This window comes from Anomalospiza imberbis, chromosome 7 (genome assembly GCF_031753505.1).
Source record: "Anomalospiza imberbis isolate Cuckoo-Finch-1a 21T00152 chromosome 7, ASM3175350v1, whole genome shotgun sequence".
In the NCBI taxonomy this organism is placed as follows: domain Eukaryota; kingdom Metazoa; phylum Chordata; class Aves; order Passeriformes; family Viduidae; genus Anomalospiza; species Anomalospiza imberbis.
Window position 1 is genome coordinate 9,787,978 of NC_089687.1, and position 24,630 is coordinate 9,812,607.

General features: G+C 48.6%; 1 protein-coding gene across 1 annotated transcript in view; it reads left to right on the forward strand.

The window, feature by feature from the left end:
* ITGB5 (integrin subunit beta 5) overlaps positions 1-24,630 on the forward strand; it is a 58,011-nt gene that overhangs the window by 22,806 nt on the left and 10,575 nt on the right. The window contains exons 6-10 of the mRNA XM_068195337.1: positions 2,689-2,850; positions 4,310-4,405; positions 5,456-5,545; positions 9,191-9,325; positions 11,585-12,014. Of these exons, the coding sequence (XP_068051438.1) occupies positions 2,689-2,850; positions 4,310-4,405; positions 5,456-5,545; positions 9,191-9,325; positions 11,585-12,014 (913 nt within the window). The remainder of the gene's footprint in view (positions 1-2,688; positions 2,851-4,309; positions 4,406-5,455; positions 5,546-9,190; positions 9,326-11,584; positions 12,015-24,630) is intronic.

Below are 24,630 nucleotides of genomic sequence, written 5' to 3' on the forward strand. Positions count from 1 at the left end.
AAATTCTTCTTACCCCTTAAGGATGAAAAACCAGATGAGGGGGTAGGCATCAGTGCAGGGTTTCTTGTTCAGCAATCCCAGTCCAATAAAAATAAATGAAGTTCTCCTTGGTTATTTGCTTTAAGCGGAGTGGAGTGCTGCTCTGGGTTTCTCAGTGGAAACTGCATGCTGAAGAGCTGTATTTTCCAGTGCCTTGAGGCTGCTGGCAGAGGCAGTGTGAGATGCTCCTTGGCATGCCAGCCTCCTTGGGGGGCTGTTTTTGTAGGTCTACAGCTTTTTTTGGTGTGGGATCAGCACTGGCTTGGCCAGCCCACCCAAGGCACCCTGGTTTGATGCTCTGAGGCATCGCATACTTTTGGTGCCTGGATTTTGGCACTGAGATTGTGGGTGCTCATTGCTTTTTGGGAGTGAGTTCCTGAACTGAGCAGCCACAGCAGTTTTGATATTGTTTATGGGGGAAATTGTGTCAGTCATGGAGAGTTTGTCTGCAAAGGAATTCTTAACCCATGATTTAAAGGTGGGCTTAGCAGGCAGGTGACCAGCACCAGCACCCCTGAAGTGACTTTGTAATTGCTGCTTGAATGCAGCTCCTTTGCTTTGTGTGCAGCACATTTCTGAGGAAATGAAACTCAGATTAATCCTTCTAATCTCTTTGGGAGTTTCTTGGCCTTAATAATTTAAAAATAAATCAGCTTTGGATACTCAAAGAAAAGTGAATTGGATGGGCTTCTGTCTGGTGGCTGAGTAGACTGAAAACTGCCTCTTGCATTATTAGAGCTGTAATCACTTTTAGGTTGAATTCTTAAGAAGTTACATTTTGGCATGAGGTTTTAGCCTTTTGTCCAGTGGGGTAACTTCAGAGGAATTAATCCTGCTTCCCAGAGCAAAAAGTCCTCATTGCTTCCTGAGCTGGACTGTAACGTGCTGGTGCATGGTAAAGGATGTGTGTTGCCAAAAATTTTATCCTATGGCCTTATATGCATTGTGGGGGTTTTAAAAATGTCAATAAAGAAAATAAGCCTTCTGTAATGAGGAGGAAAAAGGAATCTACTCTGGAATAGCGTCCCTGAAGCAAGAGTTATATTATTGGAAAGATCAGCAGGCTTTGGGCTATGACTCACATTTGGAGGCGAAAATTGCGCTGGCACACATGATTCTGCACTCTTCTGCCTGCTCTGCCCTCCTGCCCTGCCCACGCCAGTGTTCTCCATAGGAAGGGCCAGCACCTTCCTGTAAACAGGGCAGAGTTTGGGTTTTGCTAAATAAGCTGAGCAGTGACTCCGGAGGAGTTTGGTATCTCCATCTGCACCGTGTTCCCATCAGTGACCTAGCTTTTCCCTTGTGCTTTCCCAAAGGATTTATGGGCTGGTACTCTGAGCCAGGGTCTGGAGGCAGTGGGATGCTGGAAGTGTGTGGGCAGGGAAGGTGTGGGGCAGTGTCTTTGCTGGCAGATGGTCAGTGTGGCCAGCCCAAGGGGAAGCTCTGGACAGTGGGACTTTCTGCCTCCAGTCTGTGCTATGGCAGGATCTCCCTGCTGGGGTCAGCAGCAAGACCTCTGCTCACCCAGCTTGGCAGTGACCTGGCAGCAGGAGCAGCCACTGAGGGGGCTTGCTGCAGCGCAGTGGTTTGCAAAAATTTCCTTTGGGCACCTCTGTTTCCTTCCACTTCCATTGCAATAAAGTGCTTCAGTGTGCTGTAGGCACAGATCTGCTTCCTTGGCTGATGAACACTTGGAAACCTGGGGAAGCTCCATGGGAGGGAAATGTTTGTAATCTAGATCTTATCCCTTTACTTGAAAAAAATCTGTCCTTGCATCTTTCTTTGTGCAAGGACAGTGATAATGTCTGGTCCTTGCACAGAGGGACCAAGGAGGGGTCAGAGGACACTTCCTGTGCTGTGCTTGACACCTCAGTGCTTTCGTAGGGACCGGTACAGCATGTCTTGACATTACCACGTTTTTAAATAGGCAGAGGTTTCTCAGAGCAGCACTGTGCAGAGTGGTTGTGTGGGATTAGTGCCAGCACCAATGCCAAAGGTCCCTGCTCTGCTCTGGCTGTGTGTACCGTGGCCCTCCTGGGCTGTGGTGCAGGGGGAGGGAGCTGCTTGGGGCATGTGTAGAGTTGTACAATGAAACAGCAGAAGCACCATGGCTTCCAGGAGATGTGTGCAGAAGGGGATCAGGGCAGAGTGCCTGGCCATGAGTGTGGTTGCACCAAAGCCAGTCCCCTCAGGCAAGCACCTCACTTTGTCCATCACAGCTCAGAAAAATCCTTTATGAGCGGGCAGTAATGAAAATGCTGAGCTGGGATATTGCAGCTCTTGCTGTTGTGTTGGCCGCTCCACAGAGCTGAGGAAACAAGGTCAGATTAAATGTGTGTGGAGGAAATTGGCAGGTCTCCTTTGGCTATAAAAGCAGCTGAAATTCTTACTCTTGGATCTGGGTAGAGAAGGTCTGGTGGACAGTCCACATACCTTCTCATGCCTTTTAAATGAAGTGTGTTGGAAGGAGATGCTGGGAAATGCTGGATGGGCTCCTGACATTTTGTTTTTGTACCAGGGATGGGTGGACAGGAGCATGGTGCTCTCCTAATTAATGCTAACGGGTCTGCTGCTGGCCAGGCACGTGGCTGGGACCATGCGGGCTTGGCAGGGGCAGGCTGCTGTCTCACAGGGTTTGCTTCCCCCCAGGAGAAGATCGGCTGGCGTAAGGAGGCATCTCACCTGCTGGTCTTCACCACGGATGATGTGCCCCACATAGCCCTGGATGGGAAGCTGGGGGGGCTGGTGCAGCCCCACGATGGCCAGTGTCACCTGAATGAAGCCAACGAGTACAGCGCATCCAGCCAGCTGGTGAGTGGGGCACGGGGCCCAGCCCTTAGAGATCTCGTGGGCTGGTGGACCTCTCTGGAGACTAGCCAACCCCTACTCCAGCAGCTTTTGGCAAATGCAGTGCCTGATTCAGCCCAGCTTCTGCAATTTGCAAATATAATTTGCTCTTCCTTTGGGCATTCCCCCATAGTGAATGTTTCCGTGATGGTAAAAAATGAGTTGGTGATTTAGTGAGTTCCTTCAAAGCTCATTGCAAAGGATGGAGAAGTAACTTGGTGTCCTGAAGAGCATTGCATTTTGCCTGCAAAGTGTAAACAGAATATGTCATCCCTTTTCTAAAATATGTCTGAGGGGGATGGAGTCTGAGGACTGTCCAAAGGACTCTTCCTGAGGAGGGTGTATCTACCTTGATGTGACTACACGAGCAAGTACAACAGAATGCTCCTTTTATTCATGGCCTTTGAGCACAACACTAACATAAGTCTTAGTAATAAACAGCAAACTCGCCCTTTTTAAAAATTGAACTCAGTGGAGTTCAGTGGAGGAAACTTCTGGGATGAATGAGCGCTCGCCTGCCACTTCATTATCCCATCCTTCTGCAGAATGGTGCATTATTCAGCAGATCACATACACTAATTATGATTTTTGTTCCTGAATGTCACCCAGTGAGGGGAGGGGAACCTGGGTGGCTGTGTTAAGGTCAGAAGCTGGGATCTACAGTGGAATCTCCTGTGCAATCCTACCAAGTGGATGTAAATGGAAGGGAGCACAGTCCCTGAACTGGCTCCCTTATGTGGAGTTAATGCTGGGGAGCGGGCATGGGGATGCTGCCTTGGCATTTCCATGTTTGAATCTCAGAGGCTCTCAATCAGCCCTCCAGTCTTCAAGTAAATGAGATGTATTTTTCCAAGGACAGCACTTCAGAAGCAGGCAGGAGTTTTAAACTCAAGCTGGTCTCTTGACACTGAGCCCTGGTTCGTTATTTTGTTGCTAGAGCAGTGTCTCCCTGCCATCCTCTCTGCCTGGGAAATTTGCAGAATGAAAGAGCTTATTGTAATCTCTTTATGGTCCCAATATGCAGAAAGAGCAGTCAATGGATGTTTCTGCTTTGGGAGAAAAAAATTGATACATTTCCACTTTCTGCAGTTCTAGATCTCCCTGCCTTGCAGCCCTTGAGATAGCAGCCGTTTAGCACATGTGCATCTGCTGATGGCAAAATAGAAAGGGAAAAGAAATAACCCAGTGTTTTGGGTATTGCTGTGGCTAGTGGTGTTGTCAGTCATGCATTTTAGTATGCAGTGCTGTAGAAATATTTAACAGATTTCTATTTCAGTTGGGATTGTGCTGGTACGTCAGGGACTTCATCCCACAACAAAACATGCCATGTATCTGGAATTAATTTTGCTATTGGGAAGAGAAGGAAATTCGTATTTGTTTCTGTGTTACCCACCAGTCTTTCTGCCTGTTTTTTTCCCCCTAGGATTATCCATCCCTGGCACTTCTTGGGGAGAAACTTGCTGAAAACAACATCCACCTGATTTTTGCTGTTACAAAAAGTCATTACATCCTCTACAAGGTAAGTGCTGCTGGCTTGCCTGGGCTGGGGGGAGACTGAAACACCTCTTGAGGCCCTGGGGAGTGGAGACAGCTGCAAACATGTGTGTGCAGTGGCAAACACGTGTGTGCAGTGATAAGGGGTGCATGCATGTGGCCACCGGCTGCCCAGTGCAGGCAGGCAAGGCTCAGCCCTGCTTGTCCTTTCAGCAGAAAGCACTAAAGCTTCTTAGAGCAAACAGATATGTGTGTTAGTGAGCATGTGAAGAGCTAAAATAGACTCCATGTTAATCTGGATGTTCGGATGGCTGCCAGCACGCAGCGTGCCAGAGAGCAGAAACCTGCTCGGCCCATTCTGCAGTGACTTAATCCCATTACCTAATCGTGCACAGCCTTTCTGCCCAGCTGTGTTTTTCCATCACGGAGTCCAGGGCCCTGACGTGCCACACACCATTTGAACTCTCCTGCCATTCCTGCTCTCCCCTTCAAAAGGAAAGCTGACCCAAGGCACAAAGACCAACCTGTGTCTAGAGCTGCCCTGCGGGGTTTTGCTGCTCTGCAGATGCAGGGGTGGTGTTTCAGGCAGGGTTGCTTTTGGAAACCTCTGCCGAGGCCCTCGAGGCTCAGGCAGGAGCAACAAGCAGCCGTGTTGCTATGGTCGGGATGCTGCTGTTCGCCCATGGGGAGTGGGAGGGCTGAGCTTGTTCTCCACCCCCTCTCCTGGGGATGCTCAGGGCTGGGAGGGAAGTGGGGACAGCCGCCCCTCCCTCCCTGCAGTGCCAGCTTTCCCGAGTGCACAGCGGCTGGGTCTTGCCCCCTCCAGCAGCAGAGCCAGGTATGTTTGCTCCTGTCCCGTGGCCATGAGCTTTGTTTAATATTTGACATGCTTCATTAGCAATGCTTTACTTTTGAAAACTCCACATTAACCAGAGCCAAAACATACCATGTACACCACTGGGTGATGGGGCAGTGTGTGTGGCCTGTGTCCCTGGCATGGGGTCAATCCCTCCTCATCCTCTGCTTTCCTCTCTGCACCTCAGCATTTTAATTTGTCTTCTATTTTTTTTTTAAGAACTTTACCACTTTGATCCCTGGAACAACAGTGGAGATTTTGCACAAAGATTCCAAGAATATCATTGAGCTGATCGTCAAAGCCTACAACGTAAGTGCATTTTAATACCACAGCTGCTGAAGTGAGAAGTGTTAAGAGCGTGGCCAGCTCAGTTCCCCCCAGTGAGCTCCACCCGCCTTGGCTGCCTCCCTCCCCTGTCCTCTCCACACTGCTGGAGCTGGGGTGTCCACCCTGGGGTGGGAAACAAGGTGTGTGAGAAGGACAAGAAGCATGGATACCTAAGAGAACCTGTGGAACAGCAGAAATTTCACTTCATGTCTCTTGTGTGCAGAATTACCCACAAAACACAGCCCCCATCTAAAACAGATCTCTCCCAGAGCACCCTACCAGTAGGTGAAATAGATTATTTCTTTGATTTCTGATGTTTAGAGGCCTCTCAAGCATGGGACTAGGTCCAGGTAAGGTTTCATTCTTGCCTTGCTCTCCATGCAGCCCATTTTATTTTTCAACACCATATGAGTATGACCATGCTCCCAAAGGAGCCCTGCCTATGTGTCACTGCCAGTGCAGCCTGCCCTGGCACAGTGAGGAGGACAGCAAGGGACCTGGAGTTGTACTGCTGGTCTGATGTCGTCCGTCTCCATGGGGATCAGGGGAGCAGATCAATTAGAAGCAGCTCAATTGCATGTTCGTAGCATAGTTAGTGTCAACATTTGTGTTGACTTCTCCCTGAATTCTCATGGGTCAGGTCTTCATGATCCTGCAAGGATATTTCTGGATGTTGGGCATGGAGATCTGACCCCATAACAGGTCAGCCCTCAGGTAGAGTTGTTCATGTATGGGACCTGTGGGCACAGCTTTTGATGGCTGCAAGCTCTTCTTGGTACTGTGTTCATTAGTGCAGAGAGTCAATAAGAACTTCTTTGGAGGAGTTTACACAACCAGAATTCATGTGGGGTTGTGGTGTGCTTTGCATGATCTGTAAAGTTCTTCCTTCCTTTCCCCCAGCTCCCTGCAGTTAAAGCAGCATTTGGTTAGGCTCTTGGGAAGAGTGCTTCCCAAAGCTTCACCCTCTGAGGAAGGAAATGAACAGTTAATGCTGCTAATGAGGCCCAGGAGATACTGCTAATCAAAAGCCCAGTTGTCCCAGTTTGTCCCCTAGAGGTAGGAGGGTCTTGTGGCTGAGATGCTTGGCTGGGGAGAAAGAAATGAATATTTATTCCACATTGACTTTGCATGTGGCCTCAGTGCCATCATGTGGAAACCTCCCTTTGCCTTGTTCTTGCAGCTGTAAGATGCATCCATGCCTCCATTTCACCACCTCTCAAGCCTTTGCAGATCAATACAAGCTGATGAAAACCATTGGGAGTCCTGTGGCTGCATCACTGCTCCCTCCCTCTCTTTGCTTGTGAGCTTTCCAGCACAGCTGGCTGGAAACCACTTGGGTGCTTGACCAAGGTGCCCCATGGAATGAGCTCTGTGGGCTGACTGACTGCTGAGACGGGGCTTAGTTTCTTGCCTGTTCAGCTGGGTGATGGCTGTGGGCTGGGACCCCCAGGAGTGCTGTGGGGAGCTGGCAGATCCTGCCTGTGCCACGGTCAGCCCGGGGCCACTGGAAACCTGGCACCCGCCCAGCCCGTCTCCTCTTGGTAGCTTTGTTTTTTTTCCTGAAATGACGGAGGAAATTCTCTCTGAAGGAGATGGCTAAAATTCTGTTTCCCAAGTGGGAGTGGACCTTTTTTTATTCCCTGTGTAAAGGAAAGTCTGAGCCTTGGGAAATCCTTCATCTGCAAACAGGGACTGTCTTCTCCTGTGGGGTGGCAGTGGTTGATGTTCTGGGCCTGGGCTCAGTCCCTCCCCTTCAGTGTTTTCCCCACCTCTGGTCCTCTCTCATCTGCTTCTCCTCACTGATGCACACATCAGACTTGCTTAGGGCTTTTGTTACCATCAAGATTACTTTTCTCCATCCCTTCATCTTCCATCTCCCTTTTCATCTGCTCAGCACGCTGTCCCCTCTCCTTCATCCCACCTGATGTGAAGCAAAAGAGAACAGGGACTGCTTTCTCCCTGCCCTTCCCCCAAATCTCAACATTCCTGGGAGATGGAAAAGCTCATGGGAGGCTGTGCCCAGACACCCGGCTGGGTTTGGACTGATGAGAGCAAATGAGATGCTGGTTTAAGAAGCACTTCCCTAAACCAAATCCAGGCAGGTCCTGGGAGTGTTTCTTGTTGCAACCACCAGTTGCCCTGTCAGGAGACACTGGTGTGTAACAGTGCCAAGAGGCTGATAATAATGGCACTGCATTAGGGTAACAGCAGGACTATACAGGGCTAATAAGAGGACTTGGCATCTGTGTAGGAACATAGGATGGGCCTGTGCATGGCCGTACTGAGGCTTGGCCTGGTGGCCTGTTTTCTGCCGTGCTACCAATGGGACGCTCTGGGAAAGAAGACAGGGGAGCATATCAGTGTAGCAGCTAATTTCTACAGGTTAATTTGGGCAGAGCATGCAAAGATTAATCTATCCATAGATTAATTGGCAATTGGCACACGCAGCGTTCAGCCCACAGGCAATGGGTGCTCCCTGTGGTCCCAGATGCTACCCAATGGACGCTTCTCTGTTACAGTAGAGAGACGGGAATTATTCCTTTCTTTCCTCAATGACTGTTTAGATTCAACCGGCCAAAACTCGATTCTTTCCTGTCCATTTCTAGAAGCATTGGCTCTTTGCTGGCATGTGAACCCTGCTTTTTTCATCACACATACTGGAAAGAAGTCTGAATTAGCACTTTTCCTTAATCTGGCCTCTTTGGTGAGGGCTAGGGACAAGTGGAGGAGGGACGGAGCTGAAAGCTGGCTTTGGATAATAAGCATATTTGTACAAAAAGCTCCATTTTGAAAAACTTTGTCGCTTTTGGACACCACTGGTATGAAAATCAGTTCCAGCCATTGGAAGAATTAAAACAAAACAATGCCATTCTGGATTAATATTTATAAACTTCATTTTGTTGTGACTTAAGAAGTCTGTGTATGCAGCAGGGCAGAGAGCTGAGAAGCAGAAGAAAGGGATAGAGCAAACCAAAACCTCACAGATGGAAAATGCTCTTCACTTTGAAAAGTTTTTTCAAAGAAAGAGATTTTTCATTAATTTTTTCCCATGGTGCTGTTTCCAGCTCACACTTACGAAAGGGTGCTTTTTGTTCAGCTTTTTCTTCTAAGAGGGAGAATACATTTTTCTGACCCGTTGGGTGAAATGAAGAAAGCAGGACAGAGTTAGTGCAGTTTCATGACTTCTCTGTGCTGCACAACAGACATTGTAGGACAGCTGCCAGTGGAGAATCAGGCTTTGCACTTTGCTCAGGAGCTGGTTTATGGGGAGGAGAAGGTGCAGATGTGCACAGAAAGCTCTGACCTTCAATTCAGAGGTATTCTGTTTGTGGTTGAGATGGTTTTCTTCTTTTTATTGTGCACCTGTATGTTTCCCGTGCTGGCTGCAGTGTCCATTACACCCTGCAGGGGTGGTAGGCAGCTCCCTGTGAATCTGGTTGTGACTATCAGAAGTCTTCTAGGCTGGTTGAGTCAAACTCAAATGTCAATGTGTGTGCAGGGTGATTTTTCTTCATACAAGTGCAGAGATGTCCTACCCAACCTCTGGAATCAGCAGAAGAGACTAAAGCAGAAGAAACCCTTCTGTGTTTGGGAGATTGATGGTTTGCTTTCCCATTGTGTTTCCAGAGTATTCGGTCCAAGGTGGAGCTCACGGTCTGGGACAGTCCTGAGGACATTGGCCTGACCTTCACAGCCACGTGCCAGGATGGGTTGTCCTATCCTGGGCTCAGGAAGTGTGGGGATCTCAAAATTGGAGATACGGTGAGTCTGCCTTTTAATCTGTCCCCTGGAGAGGCTCTTCCACCTGCTTCGCTCCACTGGTGAGAGGTGCTGGGCAATAAAACACAGTTTTGCTCATTTTCCTCTGCTTTCCTCATGATGATATCGAAACCCACAGAGAGTGGCTCTGCTAGAAGTAGTTCTGGGTGATGCAGGTCAGTCCAAGGTGAGCTGTGAGGAAAGAGGGAAAGCATCTTGTCTGCAGTACTGAGCTAAAGGTCCTAAACAGGCAGCAGGATGCAATAGTCAAAAATGGGCCTTTTTCCCTTAATCACAGATATTCACATCACACTCTCACCTGTGAAACTCCATAGGCAGCAACCCTCCTCTCCTGTGTTCAGTTCCTAGGTTACTGGATGGCAGCACAGACTGAAATAAATGTTAACATGGCATAATGCACCCTGTGTTTTTTAAAAAGCAGTGAAGCTAAGCTTTGCTTGTTTAGATTGAGTGTTGATGCAGATAACTGAGTTGCTGGCCTGCAGGGCTGGGGTAGGAGGGCTCAGGTCGGTGGGGAACCTCCTCCCTTTCTTCAGACTTTTGCTGTCTGAGGCCATGGGTGTGGGTTCATTAGCAGCCTGATTGCCTTATTTGAGAAGAGTAACTCTGCAAACATACCAGAGCTCTCAGTGCTGTGGCATATAAAAATAGTTTCAAAGAGTCAACAGTAGCTGGAGTTTTACCCCACCAAATAAGGATCATGTGAGGTGTTAAACAGGGAGGTGGCCTTGCTTTTTAACCTGAATTTACTGGGTCTGGGATAGGTGGGTAAAAGCAATCCCTGTAGCTCCTTGTTTCTACAGCAAAACTTGAACCCCCAAGGAAGCAGAGTCAATCTGGTGGTTGATCCTGGGCTCCAGCTTCAGCAGGAGCAGGGGGATTGCTCCAGCTGCTGCAGCTTGTGCCATGGAGGGTCTGACCGTGAGTGCAGCAGGGATCTGGCACTGGCACCGCTCCATTTTAGGGGCACCCTGAGTGTCAAGGTGCCTGCACAGACAGAGATACCACAGGATTGTGGGGTCATGTACCTCCACCCCCTCTTTTCAGCTGCTTTCTGCCTCACTGCTTCCAGGAGATTTGACTCCTGCCAAGGAAGTCTCCCCAAAGAGGATCATGCTGGCACTGGACCCTAATCTGGCAGGGCTTAGTCCTGGGGCTGTGGGTGTCAGCAGGTGAAAGGGAGCAGGATTACCCTGATCCCCTTAGCTTGCTTTCTGATCTCCTCCTCTGTAATTTGAGCTTCTATCCTAATTGCTTCAGGCCTTGGGAATGGGAGGGGGTCAGGGGAGGTTTCCTGGGGGTGCAGCTCTCCTGCCAGGGGTGGCTGCTGTGTCTTCATCTGCACATCACCCCTTGACCTGTGGGACAGTGAAGTCAGTGAGGTCTTGAGGTGACCCCTAAATGTCCCCAGAAAGAAAGCATTCCTTCCTGAGGCCTAGGAAAGGCCTTCATTTCCTTGGAATAAAGTTAATCCTCTTTGCTAACTGGCAGCTCTGGGCAGCACTGACCAGCCCTAACAAAGAGCAGGATTAAATCGGGGGCTAAGCAAGCAACCAAAGTATGGTCCTGGTTTTCTCAAGGAGAAAATCCCTGACACTGGATTGTAGCAACATAAAACGAGTAGGGTGTGATGTATAGCAATATAATGATGTGTAGAACTCTTCTGAAGCCAGGCTTGATAGAAGCATCCATTAAAAATGGCCTGTGAGCAGCATGCCAAAAGCTTGGGACTGTGGGGCTGATACACATTTCCACGTGCAAATCAGGAGTCCCATAAACCTTCTAAATCCATAGGCACCTTGGGTTCTTTGCTGGGATGGTTAGATCTTTGATAGTGCCTGTTTTGAGAGAGTTTCCTATTTTTAATAGCATGAAAACTGGATTATTTGCCAAAGTTTTGCCCTGTTTGTTTCATGGAATAGGCAGGTTCCTTCCCACGTCACAGAAACCAGTGGTGCCTGATGGGGAAAATTGCTGTGAATGGCTGACAGCAGAGAGTTTTAAAATGCTTTGGGTGCTCAGCCCCTCATGGGCCTGGCAGATGTTGGAGCATTGAGCTGCAGCTGCCCGTGCTAGATGTGCAATTGTTTGGGGGTTTCTTTGCACAGCTGGGAGTGAAGCTGGGCCCCGTTCTGTGGAATTGCTCCATGGGTTTTCCCCAGGACATTTGCTCTTCCCTGCCGGGGAGCGCCGTTGGCAGCTGCTTTGGGGCCGTGCCTGTTACCTTACATCTCCCCCCAGGTTTCCTTCGAGGTGGCCGTGGAGGCGCGGAGCTGCCCTGCCGAGGATACGTCCCACAGCTTCACCATCAAGCCGGCCGGCTTTCGGGACACGCTGGAGGTGGCCGTGACCTACAGCTGCCTGTGCGGCTGCACCGGCCACGCCGCGCCGGCCAGCGGCAAATGCAGCGGCAACGGGACCTACGCCTGCGGGCTCTGCGACTGCGACCCCGGCTACCTGGGGGCCCGCTGCGAGTGCGAGGAGGGGGCCAGCGGCGAGCTGCACCACGCGCTGTGCCGCGAGGCCGAGGGCAAGCCCCTGTGCAGCGGCAGGGGCGAGTGCAGCTGCAACCAGTGCCTCTGCTACGAGAGCGAGTTCGGCAACATCTACGGGCCCTTCTGCGAGTGCGACGACTTCTCCTGCGCCAGGTACAAGGGAGTCCTCTGCTCAGGTAGGAGCCTTCCCTCCCTTGTGCCCTGCGTGTCGTGGCAGCGAGAAAACTGCCCCGAAATGGGGAAGGTTGCCGGGATGGAGTGTGCAGGGAATCTGCCCTGTTTCTGGAGGAGTCTGTGCTCCCTTTCTTTTCCCTGTGGGAATGAGGAGGGAGAGGTTTGGAGGCATCCACGTTAAGAACAAAAATTGCATTATCCTGATCAGAACTGGGTTTCCAGCGTTGGAGTCAAAGGCTGTCTCCCTGCAGGTTTGTCTGCTGCCTGTGTCCCACGGAGATGGGCAGAGGTGTTGTTGTTTTGATGTAACTATGCACATCTCTTGCACACTGATGTCTTTCCCTAGGAAAGAGTAAATCAGCACTGGCTTGAATCCCCTGAGGCTTTTTTGGTGTTTTCATAGTTTGGATTCCTCCTATGTGTGCCATCTTTCCCTGCCTAGGCAGGAACAATCTTCTTTTAAAGATGAAGTATTTGGTGTAATCCCCTGGTGCGTCACAGGTGAAAGGAAAGATTGTGTTTCAGGCTGTTACTTATTAGAGAAAAGCTGTATTAAAGATTCCTAAAGCTGTTTTATGTATGGATTTTTCTCCCACTGGGAAAACAAGTCATTCACTGGGAAAGCTGTAGCCAGTCAGCTTTGCTTAAACAAAGGTAGACAAGTTATTTAGCTGTGTTTGCTGAAATGGTTTTAAAACCTCCTCAGTCCAAGGTCAAATAATTTACCTTGAACATAATTGCCTGGATTAGCCCTCAGACATAATTCCCTCAGTTGGATCAGGGCGAAGGGTTGTTCTTTAAGATTTGCCTGCTTTCAAGCAAGTAAAATATTTCCGTAGCTGAAAATCTTGGACAAAAATTCCAAACAAGTGTAAGCTTGGAAAAAATAGTTACTTTTTATGTTTTCTTCAGGGAAGTGGTGTTTTTTTTCCGCTGCTGTTTATCTTGCCCTGCACATTTCAGAGTGGGGCAATAAGCTTTGGTTGCATGTTTATGACTGTTTGAGGCAATTGTGTTGTTAGGCGGATAGAGGATGTTTGTGTTAATTTTCCTGTAGCCTGGCTAGTGATTTTGTCACTGCTGAAGATGAGGCAGGCAATACCCTGGGTTTGGAATTGCCCTGGAGATACCTGCTGGGATCCAATGGGAAAGGCCAGTTCCACCCTGACAGTGACTGCCCAGACTGGGGGGTCTGTGGGGCTCTCCCTGCTGATGCATGAGTGGGAAGATGGGTGAGCAAGCACAAAAAGAGTGTTTGAAGGTACACAGGGGAAGAATTAAACTCAGCTGTGAAGTAATTAGGAGCACTACTGCCTGGGAGTTCTCCAGAAGACCACATTGCTTGGAAAGCATCATCCCACCCAAAAGGAATATATTTAAAAGCAAGCAGGGCATCAGTGCTATAAAGAGAGGTTGCAAGTTACTGGTGTAGCAGTTGCTGCAAGAGAAGGACACACCTGTGCTCAAATTTCCTTTCCAGCAGTAGGGCTAGAGCTCTGCTGATCCACAGGAAAGCAAGTTATGTATCTTCTGTTGCACCTGCTTGCCTGTGTCCCTGAGGAGGATGTCTGGTGCTGGGAAGCACAGCATAGCTGGTTTGGGATTTGCTGAAGTTTTTAAAAGTAATTTAAAAGTCCTTTTTATAGCTATGAAAGAAAACAAAGCGTAGGCTGAGGCCAAGCAAGCTCTTTGCTTGAGGGATAGGATGGAGTCTGGCATGGCTGTGTGAGGTGGTTTGTTGGCTTTTTTTTTTTTTTTTTCTTTTTTTTTAAATAAATTCCAGCAGTTGTGATGCTATATCTGAATTGTAGCAAGCGCTGTGCCAGTGACATAACGTTTTGAGGTGGTTTTGTCAGGCCAGGAGGCTTAGGATTTACCAGCCCACCACAAGCTTGCATGGCAGGGCTATGCCCAAAGCTGCCCCTAACAAACAGCCCCTCTACTACACAAATATTGCTGGGGCCTTCCAGCAGACCATGCTCTCTCCCCCCTGCAGCTGGGGTCTTCTTAGAAAAGACCAGGTGTTTAGCTCAGCACTGAACATCTGTCCACCAGCACATGTAGACTTGGAAGCCAGAAGAGTTTGGGTCGTGCCTTGGGAGCAGGTTGATTCTCAGGGCAGTCGCTACGGTGGCTGGTTGCTGTTTTTGCTCCTGCTAGGGGGTGAAATGACACCTTGCCCTCACTCTGTCTTTTCCTGGGCACAGTGTCTGTCCCTGAAAGGCTCTGTCATCCCTGTGCCTGTCACTCTCTAGGGGGAGTGCAGGGGGGGACCAACAGGTTTTAGCTAGAGCACAAACCAGAAGAGCAGAGTGCAGGGAGCTGTCATTTTGCTGCAGATTATTGTCTCTGTCCTTGCTTGGGAGTTTCTTGGCTTGGACCCATGAGGGAAACTCATCACTGCTGTCAAGGGTTTTATTTTTACTCTTTGAATCCTCTGGTTGCATAGAAGGCAGTCACTGCCTCCCAGTGCATTTCTGATGACTGACTGTACTTTGAACGGTGGAACCCAACCTCAGGTTTAGCACACAGGCTGTGGTGTCCCCCATCAAATGCATTTATACCTGCCCCAGCTGTTGAACAAGGTGTACCATGAACCTGGAGTGCCCATCCCAGACAGAGCCGATGAGAAAACAGCCAGACCAACCTGACTTGAGGTTTTGGGCAGCACCGTGAGGAGAGCAGAGTTTTCTGAGCTGAGAAGTAAAAATCCACTCAGGCAAACTGCTTTGCACCTACCTGGCTGTGGTTTATGGCATGCCTCAGCTCAGAGGCCCCATGAGCCCATCACCAATCTGTGCAGGCATTTCTGCCTTTTATGATCTATAGTAAAAGTGTCCCCATTGAGTCACTGCCATGGCACAGGAATAGGTGACATGTTATGCTCAGACATTCTGTATACCCAGCAGAAGCCAAGTGGGGTTGAAATACTCTGAAATGAACTTGTTTCTTTTCTCTTGGCATTTGGTCCTTTGGCTAGGAAAAAAAAAATAATTCCTGGGTCCATTTATAAATATTGGAGCCTCATTTTTGTCAGCATTTGAGAGGAGAGATGCCTGCAGACAGTGCTGCCTATGGCTCTAGTCCTTTTGTAGTCCTACTCATGAATGGAGAAGCAGATTTTGGGTGAGAAAGAATCTAAAGAACCAGCAAGATTTAATTCCTGTTAGTGGGAGGTTTAACATGCCTCCTGCATCTGTGAGGGAAGTGAGAAAAGGGAGTAATTTATAATGTAGAGTAAATGTTAATTCAGGTTGCATCCAACTCAGGATCAATACCACTTAGTCACTAATAAGTGGCATTTGTTCTGCTGCTCCCCAAGTCCAGGTAACAGCTCTGGAGTAGCTGTTTCAAACCATTAATCCAGCTTCTGGAGGGGCCATAGGGGATGGTTTACACAAGTGTTCTTTTCTTATAAAAGAAATGCAGCTGGGTTATCTGCAGCACTGTGCTCTGACAAAGCAGGCAGAGGCTTCCCAAACCCTCAAATGCTTTACTCCCAGTTTTAATTTGGGTGGAGAGGTTGCCTTTTTTCATTGAGTGGACATCACTCTGTCCACTCTACTCTGAAATGTGGGTGGCTGTGGGAGAGGGGCAGAAAGCCCTCCTGCCTGCAGCTGGGCTGGGGAAGGGGCAGCTGGCTGCACAAGCCACAGGCTTTTGAACTCCTTGGCTGCCTGCCCGGCACTTTGACAAAGGAGGAAACATCTCTGCCCTAATTGCATTCCTGAAGGTCCCATAAAACAAGGTGGCAGGAGGGAGGAGAGGCCCCAGTAAGGGCATCACACATTTGCCTCTAATGAAGAAAGACTGGCTTGTTGGAGGCCAAGCTTCATTAGCTTCAGTTGCTCCAGACCTATTTTTTCTTGGACTGGGGGACACAGAGCATCGGCATCATATGAGTCTCTAAAGAAATATCCTGTTACCCACCACCACTGTTCCCCAGCTCCCTGTGTGAGTGTCATTTGTGTGCTCTTCAGACTGGGACTCTGGTTGTGCACAGGCACATCACTAATTACAGAAGAGCACTTGTCATGCTGCAGCCCTTCCTCCCCCTAAAACACAAACGATCTCATCCTGAAAATCTATACTGCCTGAGCAACACAGCAGCTACTGATGGTGGTCCAGCTTCGGGGGATCCAGCTTTTGTGGTTTCTCTTCTTCATTTTTTTTAGAATTGGATAATAAATCAGATTTATAAACAGTTTTGCATCTGTAAATGGAGCTAGTCTCTCTAGCTTGTAAGCAGCTGTGAGCATCCGAACTGGTTAAGGTGACTAAAGGTCGTGGCTGGCTGAAGCACAGCACGATGGTGATGCCTTGGAGCACAGGAGCTGGTCTGGCCTCCCTTACCAGCACAGGGCTTCCAGTGACACAGAAAACTCAGATCAGCACTAGAGCATCGGGTGTCAAATCTGCAAGTATGTGCAAGTGTCAGAATCACTTCTGAGATGGGATGTGGGAAGAGACAGCTCATTGAAAATTTGGGGATTATTATGCAGAGAATAGCCAAGCTGATGTGCGATGCGACTCCAGCTGCCCTGCTGAAACCACTACAAAAACTGCTGAGTTCATTCAAGTCTTCAGTATTTACTTCTGAATGCTTCCTCTCTTGATTTTAGTAAATAGAGAAGCTCAGGGAAGCTCAGGGAGGTTTTAACCTCTACTGAGGCCCAGGGAGATAAGGCTTCTTGTTTGTTTTGTATTGTTTTGTTTTAACACAGCCTCAAATTAGAAACCTCACTCGTGCTTTTGCAATTTGTTTTCACTGTACCCTGTCCATAACACATTTAACAGCCAGTGGGATGATGGCTCAATGCCAGTGCCCTGGTTTCTGGTCCTGCATTAGAGCCCCACGCTTTGAGAGTAGCACTTGGGTTTGATTCCCCTGCTGGTATCTCCACCCTGGGGATTTGGATGAGATCTGTTACTATACAAATCATTGTGCCCATGGACACATTGTTTGGAAATAGATTTCCTTCCACATGTACTTTGGTAGTCACTATTCACCTACCCAGTGGTGGGTAAAACTACCATCCTGGGTGGCAATAATAACTGCCTCTTGGATGGAGGATACTGGTGTGCATCTGAAAGCTCAGATGTGAGAATAAAGGTGATCCACGTCTTTCAGACACACAACAGCATTTTATTTTTGATCCTAATTCTTTTCATTCCTAATGCCTAAATTTTTACCAGAAGCCGCTGTTAAGAAATAAGTGGGTAGTATTTGATTTGTTAACCTCTGAGGTGCAGGTGATGTTTGAGTGTGGTTTGGAGAGGAAGGAGAGCTTCTTTTGTGCCCACTGTCTGTGGCAGTGCTGCGGGTGGGGTGGCTTTTGACAAATGTACCCCTGCCAGAAGGGAAGAGGGTGGCCTGTGGCGGAAAGAAGAGAGGGAACAGAGCCTAAACCACATTTGCAATGTTTCTTTTTAAGTCACATCAAGTCTTGTTATCTGTAGGTTTTTCTGAGCACTGCCTAGTAAAAGAGAACCTGAAGGGGAGAGACAAAAGGACCATATAAATATGGAAGTTAAAAATAATCCTTTGGCTGTTGCTAAGTGCTAGTGCAGCTGTGAGCCAGGCAGCTGCAGGGAGATGCAGCTCCCTCTCTGGGGCAGCTGCCCCGCAGGTCAATCCCTCTGTGCTTCCCATGTGGGAGGAGGATGGGGAACACACATCTGCCAGCATATTTGAGGCTTATTTGGGTGGCAGAGGATGCAGTGTCAGCTCGGGTCACTGTGCTGTAACCTCACAGTGCCAGTTGCTTTGTGAGTAGTCCCAGTCATTAGCAGCAGGCTGGGGGCTCAGGGGTCAGTGGCTGCGGGTGCTGTTGGAGTGCAGGGCATGGGAGAGTGGTTTGGGATGAGCAGAACCAAATAAAGTCCTGTGAAACAAAACCCTGTATCATAAGGGTGTTGCAGCACTGCGAATGCCCCTTTTCCCACCAAAGAGCAGGGTCGGAGACAGGGAGCTGAAGACAAGCTGAGTCTGGGCTGGAAGACACAGCAGTCTGTGTATGTTGCCACACTGTGTGGGGCACAGGGTGCCCTTGGCTCCTTGGCAGCCCACAAACCTGGTTTCAGGCACCTTGAAATCTCTTGCCTACAGTGCCACTTGCAGAGCCCAGGAGACCTTATGCCCAGAACAGGCAACAAGGAGATGGCACTGCTGTAGCATCTCTCTTTTACAATGTGGTCAAAACTCAGACTGCACGTTTATCTTTGAGCTTCCTAAAGACCTTTCCCCTTGGTGCATTCACAAAAGCCTTTGCTTTTATCACATGCAGGAGCTGCTCAGCCAAAGGTCCTGTCCTGAGATGTCTGCAAGCCAGAGAATAAATGGATAAAACATAATAATCCCCCTGAATAAGAAGGAAAAATAAACCTCTGACTTGCTGTGTCCCATAGTCTTGAGGAATTGGAGCCAGAGCATCTGTGCCTGGTGTCACTCTTGGGTGGGCATCCCCTCTCCAGCTTACATCCCTCCTCCACCTGTGAAACAGTTAGGCTCCAGTAAGAATAGACTACAAACATTTCATAAGGAACAAATCAAATGGGGCACCTCTGCTGCCCTGTTCCTTTTCTGGGGTTAAACTGCAAAGCTGTTCTGCTGACTCTCATCACATGGATTGCTGTAAAGAAATGGAAGGTTTAGGTCTGTTCCATTTATTCCAATCCAGTGGGCCAGCTTGAAAAAAATAAGTAAGGACCAGGTCAGCTGGAGCAGGCAGGGCTGAGGACTGTGGTGGGGAAGAACAGTCAGCTGAATCCACCTTCATCCTGCTCAGACTGATGCCACTCTTGCCTTGCTTACAAGCTCCCTGCAGATGCTGTTTGGCTGTGTGTCCAGTGTCATTTGGCTGCACAATGTCTAAATCCCAAATAAAGAAAAATGCCTTTTTTTTTTAATGTGTGTTTCTATAAACCAGATCTTTTCTTAGGCCAGCTGTTGAACTGTTGGTATTCCTGCATTCCTGCTTGCCCTCCTGTAGAGCGTGGGGCTGCCGTGCTGTTGCAACATTTTGGAGCAGCAGAATGTGATCAAGCAGTGATTTAGAAAACATTTCCACAGGGGAGGAGAGAGCTGTGGAGGTGCCTGCTGCTGCTGATACGTGGGATGTTGGCTTTTAGGCCTTGTTCTGGCAACAAGAGCCGGTGTCTGAGCCCTGGGGTCATCCCAGGCTGCTTCCCGTGGTGCCTTGGGTCTGGCCATGCTCTGCCAGACAGCAGTGAGCTCTGAGAGCAACACTTGAAACCTCTCAGCCTTTAGTGTGGAGTGTCATTGAGAAAGTCTGCTCTCAACACAGTGTGAAGAGGAGCAGAAACTACAGGGACATGTCTGGGACATGCTTACCTAAGGCTGTGGGCAGCCTGCAGTGCTCTGTGCTTGCATCATATGCTTGCTGTGCCAGGGTGGCACCTTCTGTGCAAGGAAGGCTTATTTGAGGGCAGGGACACCCAGCCCTGAGCTCCCAGATGATTTGAAAGGCTTGAGAGATTCCGCAGTAGAGTTGTGTGAGTGGCTGGCTGGCTGGCAGTAGCATTCCTCTGTAGAAGTGTTTGATTTTAACTTGTAGGCAAAGGGTTCCTGAGCATTAGCCAGGACCAAATTCAGCAGGGTGTCCCTTGGTGTTCTGGGTGTGCTCATCTCCAGGAGCTGTGGCTCATAGTCCCAATGCAGAGAGGGACTGAGAGCCACGTGGGAGGTGTTTGCATTCCAAATTTCATCTTCGTGTAGTCTGGCACGCAGATCCTCAGTGGCCTTTTGGAGGAGCATGGGGCTGACTCAGTGCATGTGTTTACTCACATCTCCAGTCCTTGGGTGGCTCCTGAAACCGCTTCCTCACAGGGCATCATTTCCATCCTTCCCCAATCTTGCTCTTCTTCTTCTTCCTCTCAGAATTTATTTTTCCCCTTTAACCTGGTTTCTCTTCTCTTTTCAGTTTCATATTGAATCATGTGTCCCTGTCCTCTAAGATTGTGTGCCTCCCCATCCTGCTCCCCATCCTGCTCCACGCCTGTTCAAAGGGCTGAAGATCCCAGAGTTCAAATGGCCTCTGGGCTGGGACAAACAACATGGGGTGACCCTTATCTGCTGGCTGTGACCTGTGAAAGCATGGCCAGTGCTTGTAGCTGCAATGTAAAAATGCCTAGTCCCCTCTCTAATTGCACTGCTAACGACCCCTGTTCTGTGCTTCAGGTCAGAGGTGGCTGCAGGTGGATGGCTCTTAGTTAGAATGCTCTGTGCCCCATGGGTATGCTCCTCTAAATTTCTTTCACAGCAGTTAAATGCAGTATTTGTTATTACACCACCAGGCATTAGCATTACATTGTAACCTGGTAAATATTATTGATTATTGAGGAGTTGGACTCTGTGGTCCTCATGGGTTCCTTCCAGCTTGAGATATTTGATGATCTTTGCATGGATTTCTCACAGGAACACAAATAATGATTCCATTTGTGTTAGTGCTCAGTGCTGTGTTTATTCCTTTTGTTCCTTGGTGTTCCTGGCAGCAGGCATACCGTGCCTGCCCCACCTTGCTCACACCAGGGCTTTGTGTTGGCTTTTCACTGAAACAGCAACTAGGCTGGACATGCTCTCCCCAGTGTATGGAGTACTGCTCTCCCCGAGTCTCTATTCCTGGCACGAAAGGGCAAAGCTGCCCTTTGTTGCCCCTCCTTTCTCCCTGCCCAGGCTCTTACTGCTGTCCAAGCCTTGCAGCTCTCCCCAAATCTGGCAGCAGCTCCTTGAGGGCCAGCCCGCACAGAGCGCTGCTGTTCCTGCCTCTTTTCAGTGCAGTTTCTCCTTGTCCCTGAGTGGACCTTTAGCAAGTGTGAATGCATGCTAATGAGCCATTAAATGCCCGGGCAGAATTAAAGAATACAGGAGTGATGTCTTTGACATCTTTATGGGAGCCAGAGCTCTGTCTTTGGGGCTCTGCTCTTAAAGTGGTACATACGGGTTGCAACCAGAGGCATCATCTGAAGATCCATGCACGTACCCAAACCCCCTGTGCAGCTGCCCCCTCCCAGGGCCAAAAACCCCCATAGAAAGCTCCAAAAACCCCAAAATGAACTCAGAAAATAAAGCTTAGATGGTCTTAGAACAAACTTGTTTTAAATGCTCTACTGGCCAGCATCTCGGGGAGTTTGGTGTCTGAATTTGGTCTCTCAGGTGATAGTCATTGACAAAATGCACATTTGGAAATGAATGTTGTATCTGGGGCTTAAAGGCAGATGGAAGCCTCAGACCAGCAGGGGAGTGGAATTCTGGGTCTCTGTATTTCTTGTTGATGTGCACTGATAACCTGGGTGTTTTACTCAAGTTTCATTTAAAAATTGAGCTTAGGTAATTGATCTGAAAGGGAAGTGCAGTACAGCCTGTGTGTTCATTCTTTGTTCTTTTTCTTTCCTTTGTCTGACTTTGAGTGATATTCTGACTTTTTCCAGGTACTTTGTTGAGGGAGAAGTCTGTTACAAAAACTTGGACCTTTGAACTTGCACCAAATGATATGTTTGCATCCAAACACAGCACTGGGCAGGGCTTCTAAGGCACTGCATTTTGCAGAGGAAGAATGTCTCTCTACTCTAGAGCCCACTCCTCTCAACAAAGTCCAGCAGAAGGGATATTCAACCCACTTGTGCTTCAACAGGATGGGAATTAAACTGCTTTTTATTTGAAGGATGGACCTGAACCATAGAATTTTGGAGATTAGAGATTGGAGATTAGAGATTTGGAATCATGCAGTTTTGTTTTTGGAGACAAGTTTTATTTTAAGAATATATCTGGAGGTTTTTTGGGTGGTAGGAGCTGGTAGGAGTCAGCTCAGGTGTCAGAGCAGGAGGTTGAAGCTTATCCTTCCTGGAGGCATTGTGTGTTGGTGGAAGGGTTGCAACACCAAAGCTTTTCTCAAGCCCTTTCTATGCCTTTCAGCAACTGCATGGTTGCCATATATTCTCTGGTGTTTCCAAATCTTCCAGAGCCTTCACAGTGACTAAAGCTGAAGTGCAGAGTTGTACAAGCAGATCTGGGCAGAGACAGGCCAGGAAGTTTCTAAGTGGGTGAGAAGCTCCTGGCTCTGAACTGACTGTGGGTATTGGTGGTATTTAGGTAGGATAGGGAGGGCCAAGTGGAAAATGGGGTTTTTTTCAAGCAGTTTCATTTGTCAGGCTTTATGGGGAGAAAGGAGACAAATGGAGAGATCTGCATTCAGGGGGGTTTCATCTGTGAGCAAGTCTGTGATGGGCAGGAGAGCTCACAGTGAGGAGCACTGCTGTGGGAGAGGTGTTGCTGTGTACCATGGGAGACCCAATGAACACCTGCATGTGGACAGATGGAGGTTGATAGGAAGGGACAGTGGCCCTTTTTGAGTTAGAGCTTTGGAGGGAGACACAGTAGGGGCAAAAACCCCAGAGGATTCACACACACCACCCCCTTCTGATCTGGCTTAAGGAATAATAAGAGTTGGCAGTTCCAGCAGTGCCTTCCATGTCAGGTACTTAGGGGGTAACAAAGCCAAGGATGAGCACGTGCCCAGAGTGGTGGGATGGTATTTGGGCCCACGGCTCAAAGGAGAACAGCACATCCATCCCTACTGCCCCCACTGAGGTTGAAGCTCTGTGCCTCTGGGAGGATCTGGCACCAGCCCTTGCCCCATAGCTCTCCCTGCATCAGTAACAGAGTTGGCAGCAGGACCTGAAAGCTCCAATTCCCAGCTCTGGGTCTCCATCCAAAAGGCCACATGTGGCAGGCTTGGCTGAGGAGCTAATGTAAGTAGAAGTCAAAGATTTGTGGAGTGCTGAGCTTATTTGGGAAAAAAAAAAAAAGAAGAAAAAAGAGGAAGGCTTTATTTTAAGAAATGCAGCTTTAGATCTCTTTCAGGAAATGACTTCTCACTGCCCATTTTGGCTTTCTGATGGATCATCAGCTGTATCTCGTGGTTGCATTTCAGCTCCACTTCTTTAGCAGAGAGAAGGAAAATGAGGAAAGGCTGGCCAGAGCTGCCACAGGAAATCCGCCTGCCCTGGATAGCTTTCAGCTGCCTTCATGAAACAGCAGTTTCCAAAACCATGTCCTCCTTGTCCAGTTCTCAGTGAACCCAGAAATTCCCAAGTGAGTGAGAAACTGGAGTGCTGAGGGGGGTTTTGTAATGGCAGTGCTGCACTGTGGGGGATGCTGGCAGTAATGTCCAGCTGGTGATGGGACTTGTGGTACCCATGGCTGAATTAGCAGCTCGAGCCTGCATTTATTCCTTCACCTTTGGTCATTAGTCTGCATGTCCAGTGCTATTTTTGATGATTGGTGAGCCCAGTGCTGGGACTGAAATCTTGGTAAACCCATATGCTTCAGGATATAAACCTCCATTGCAATGGGAAGGTGCACAGATCCATGGTGTCTGGTGTAAATAACATTCAGAAAAGTACTATTTACTTCTTACTAACCTCTTAGTGTTTGTTTTGCTGCTTCAGTATTGCATTGGGGATAAATGAGTGTGGGCAAGCTCTCTCCTGGTGTGAGTGGAGGCAGTGGGATGAATTTCAGGTTACACAGAAGCCTTGGACCCTTGACATTTGTCTGTCTGTTTATGTAGTAGCCTCCTTAGCACAAGGAGGTTGTTGTGCTCAGTGAGCTCCAGGGGCTGGGGATGCTCCTGCCAACTCGCCACCCTTGTTTTCCCTGCTGGACTGGCATGACCCAGGGGGTGGATCCTCAGCCCATCCCCGCTGTTTAAAATCTCTGGAGCTCTCTCCAAGTCCCTGTGGGTGCTGACCACCTGGCAGTGCTGTGGGCCTGAGCTGTGCCTGGCCTGGCCTCTTGATGTGCAGCACTGCCTGCTTTGAGCCATGGAAAGAAATTACTAGGGAAGCTGATGATTTATTTGCCGGGCAGGCACTGTGTCTTACCCTAGCCCTCTCCCAAATGAAAAGCCCTATGTTTTCTAAGTGTTCCAAGTCTTTCTTCCTCCACTCAAAATGTGCTGTTCACAGAGCTGCTCCCCCAGACATCAACCACTTTTGCTGTGAGATTGGCCGGTTTGGTACAAAACTGGTGCTCAAGCAGTGCCCTGTGTCTGTAGGGTTTGACTTCTCTCATAAGCAGAAGTTTTTGATCCATGGTTGTGGACCCCTTCTTCACTGGGGCTCTCTGGCTGAAGAAGCAGCCAGGGCTTGTTAAAGGGATGACACCGGAGAATCTGGAAATTGATCGCCATGATTTATTTCTCTTAGTTGTTTTTCCTGTGGGTTTTTTCCTATTTCAGACTAGTTTTTCAAATAACCAAAAATGACAAAAGTGCAGCCTTTCGGAGATCCTGACCCACAGTCTGGATGTGAGCAGAGGCACAAAAATAAGTGGCTTGATTTAATGGAAAAAAAATACTGTATGATCTTTCTCCTCCTGAGTGCTCGGAAACCACTAAACTGGCTTTAAAATCATGACTTGTTTTTCTTGTATGTTAGGCACATCAGTTTAATGTTCTAGAAGATGGGGAAAAAAGGAGTGTTGGAGGAAGCTTGTTTTCAAACCTTTTCTACTTCTCCATAAAAACTAGGATCGTGTTTTTTCTTTCAAAAGAAAGCTGGTGTTTTTTGCATGACTTTGTCGTCCCCAGAAGTAGG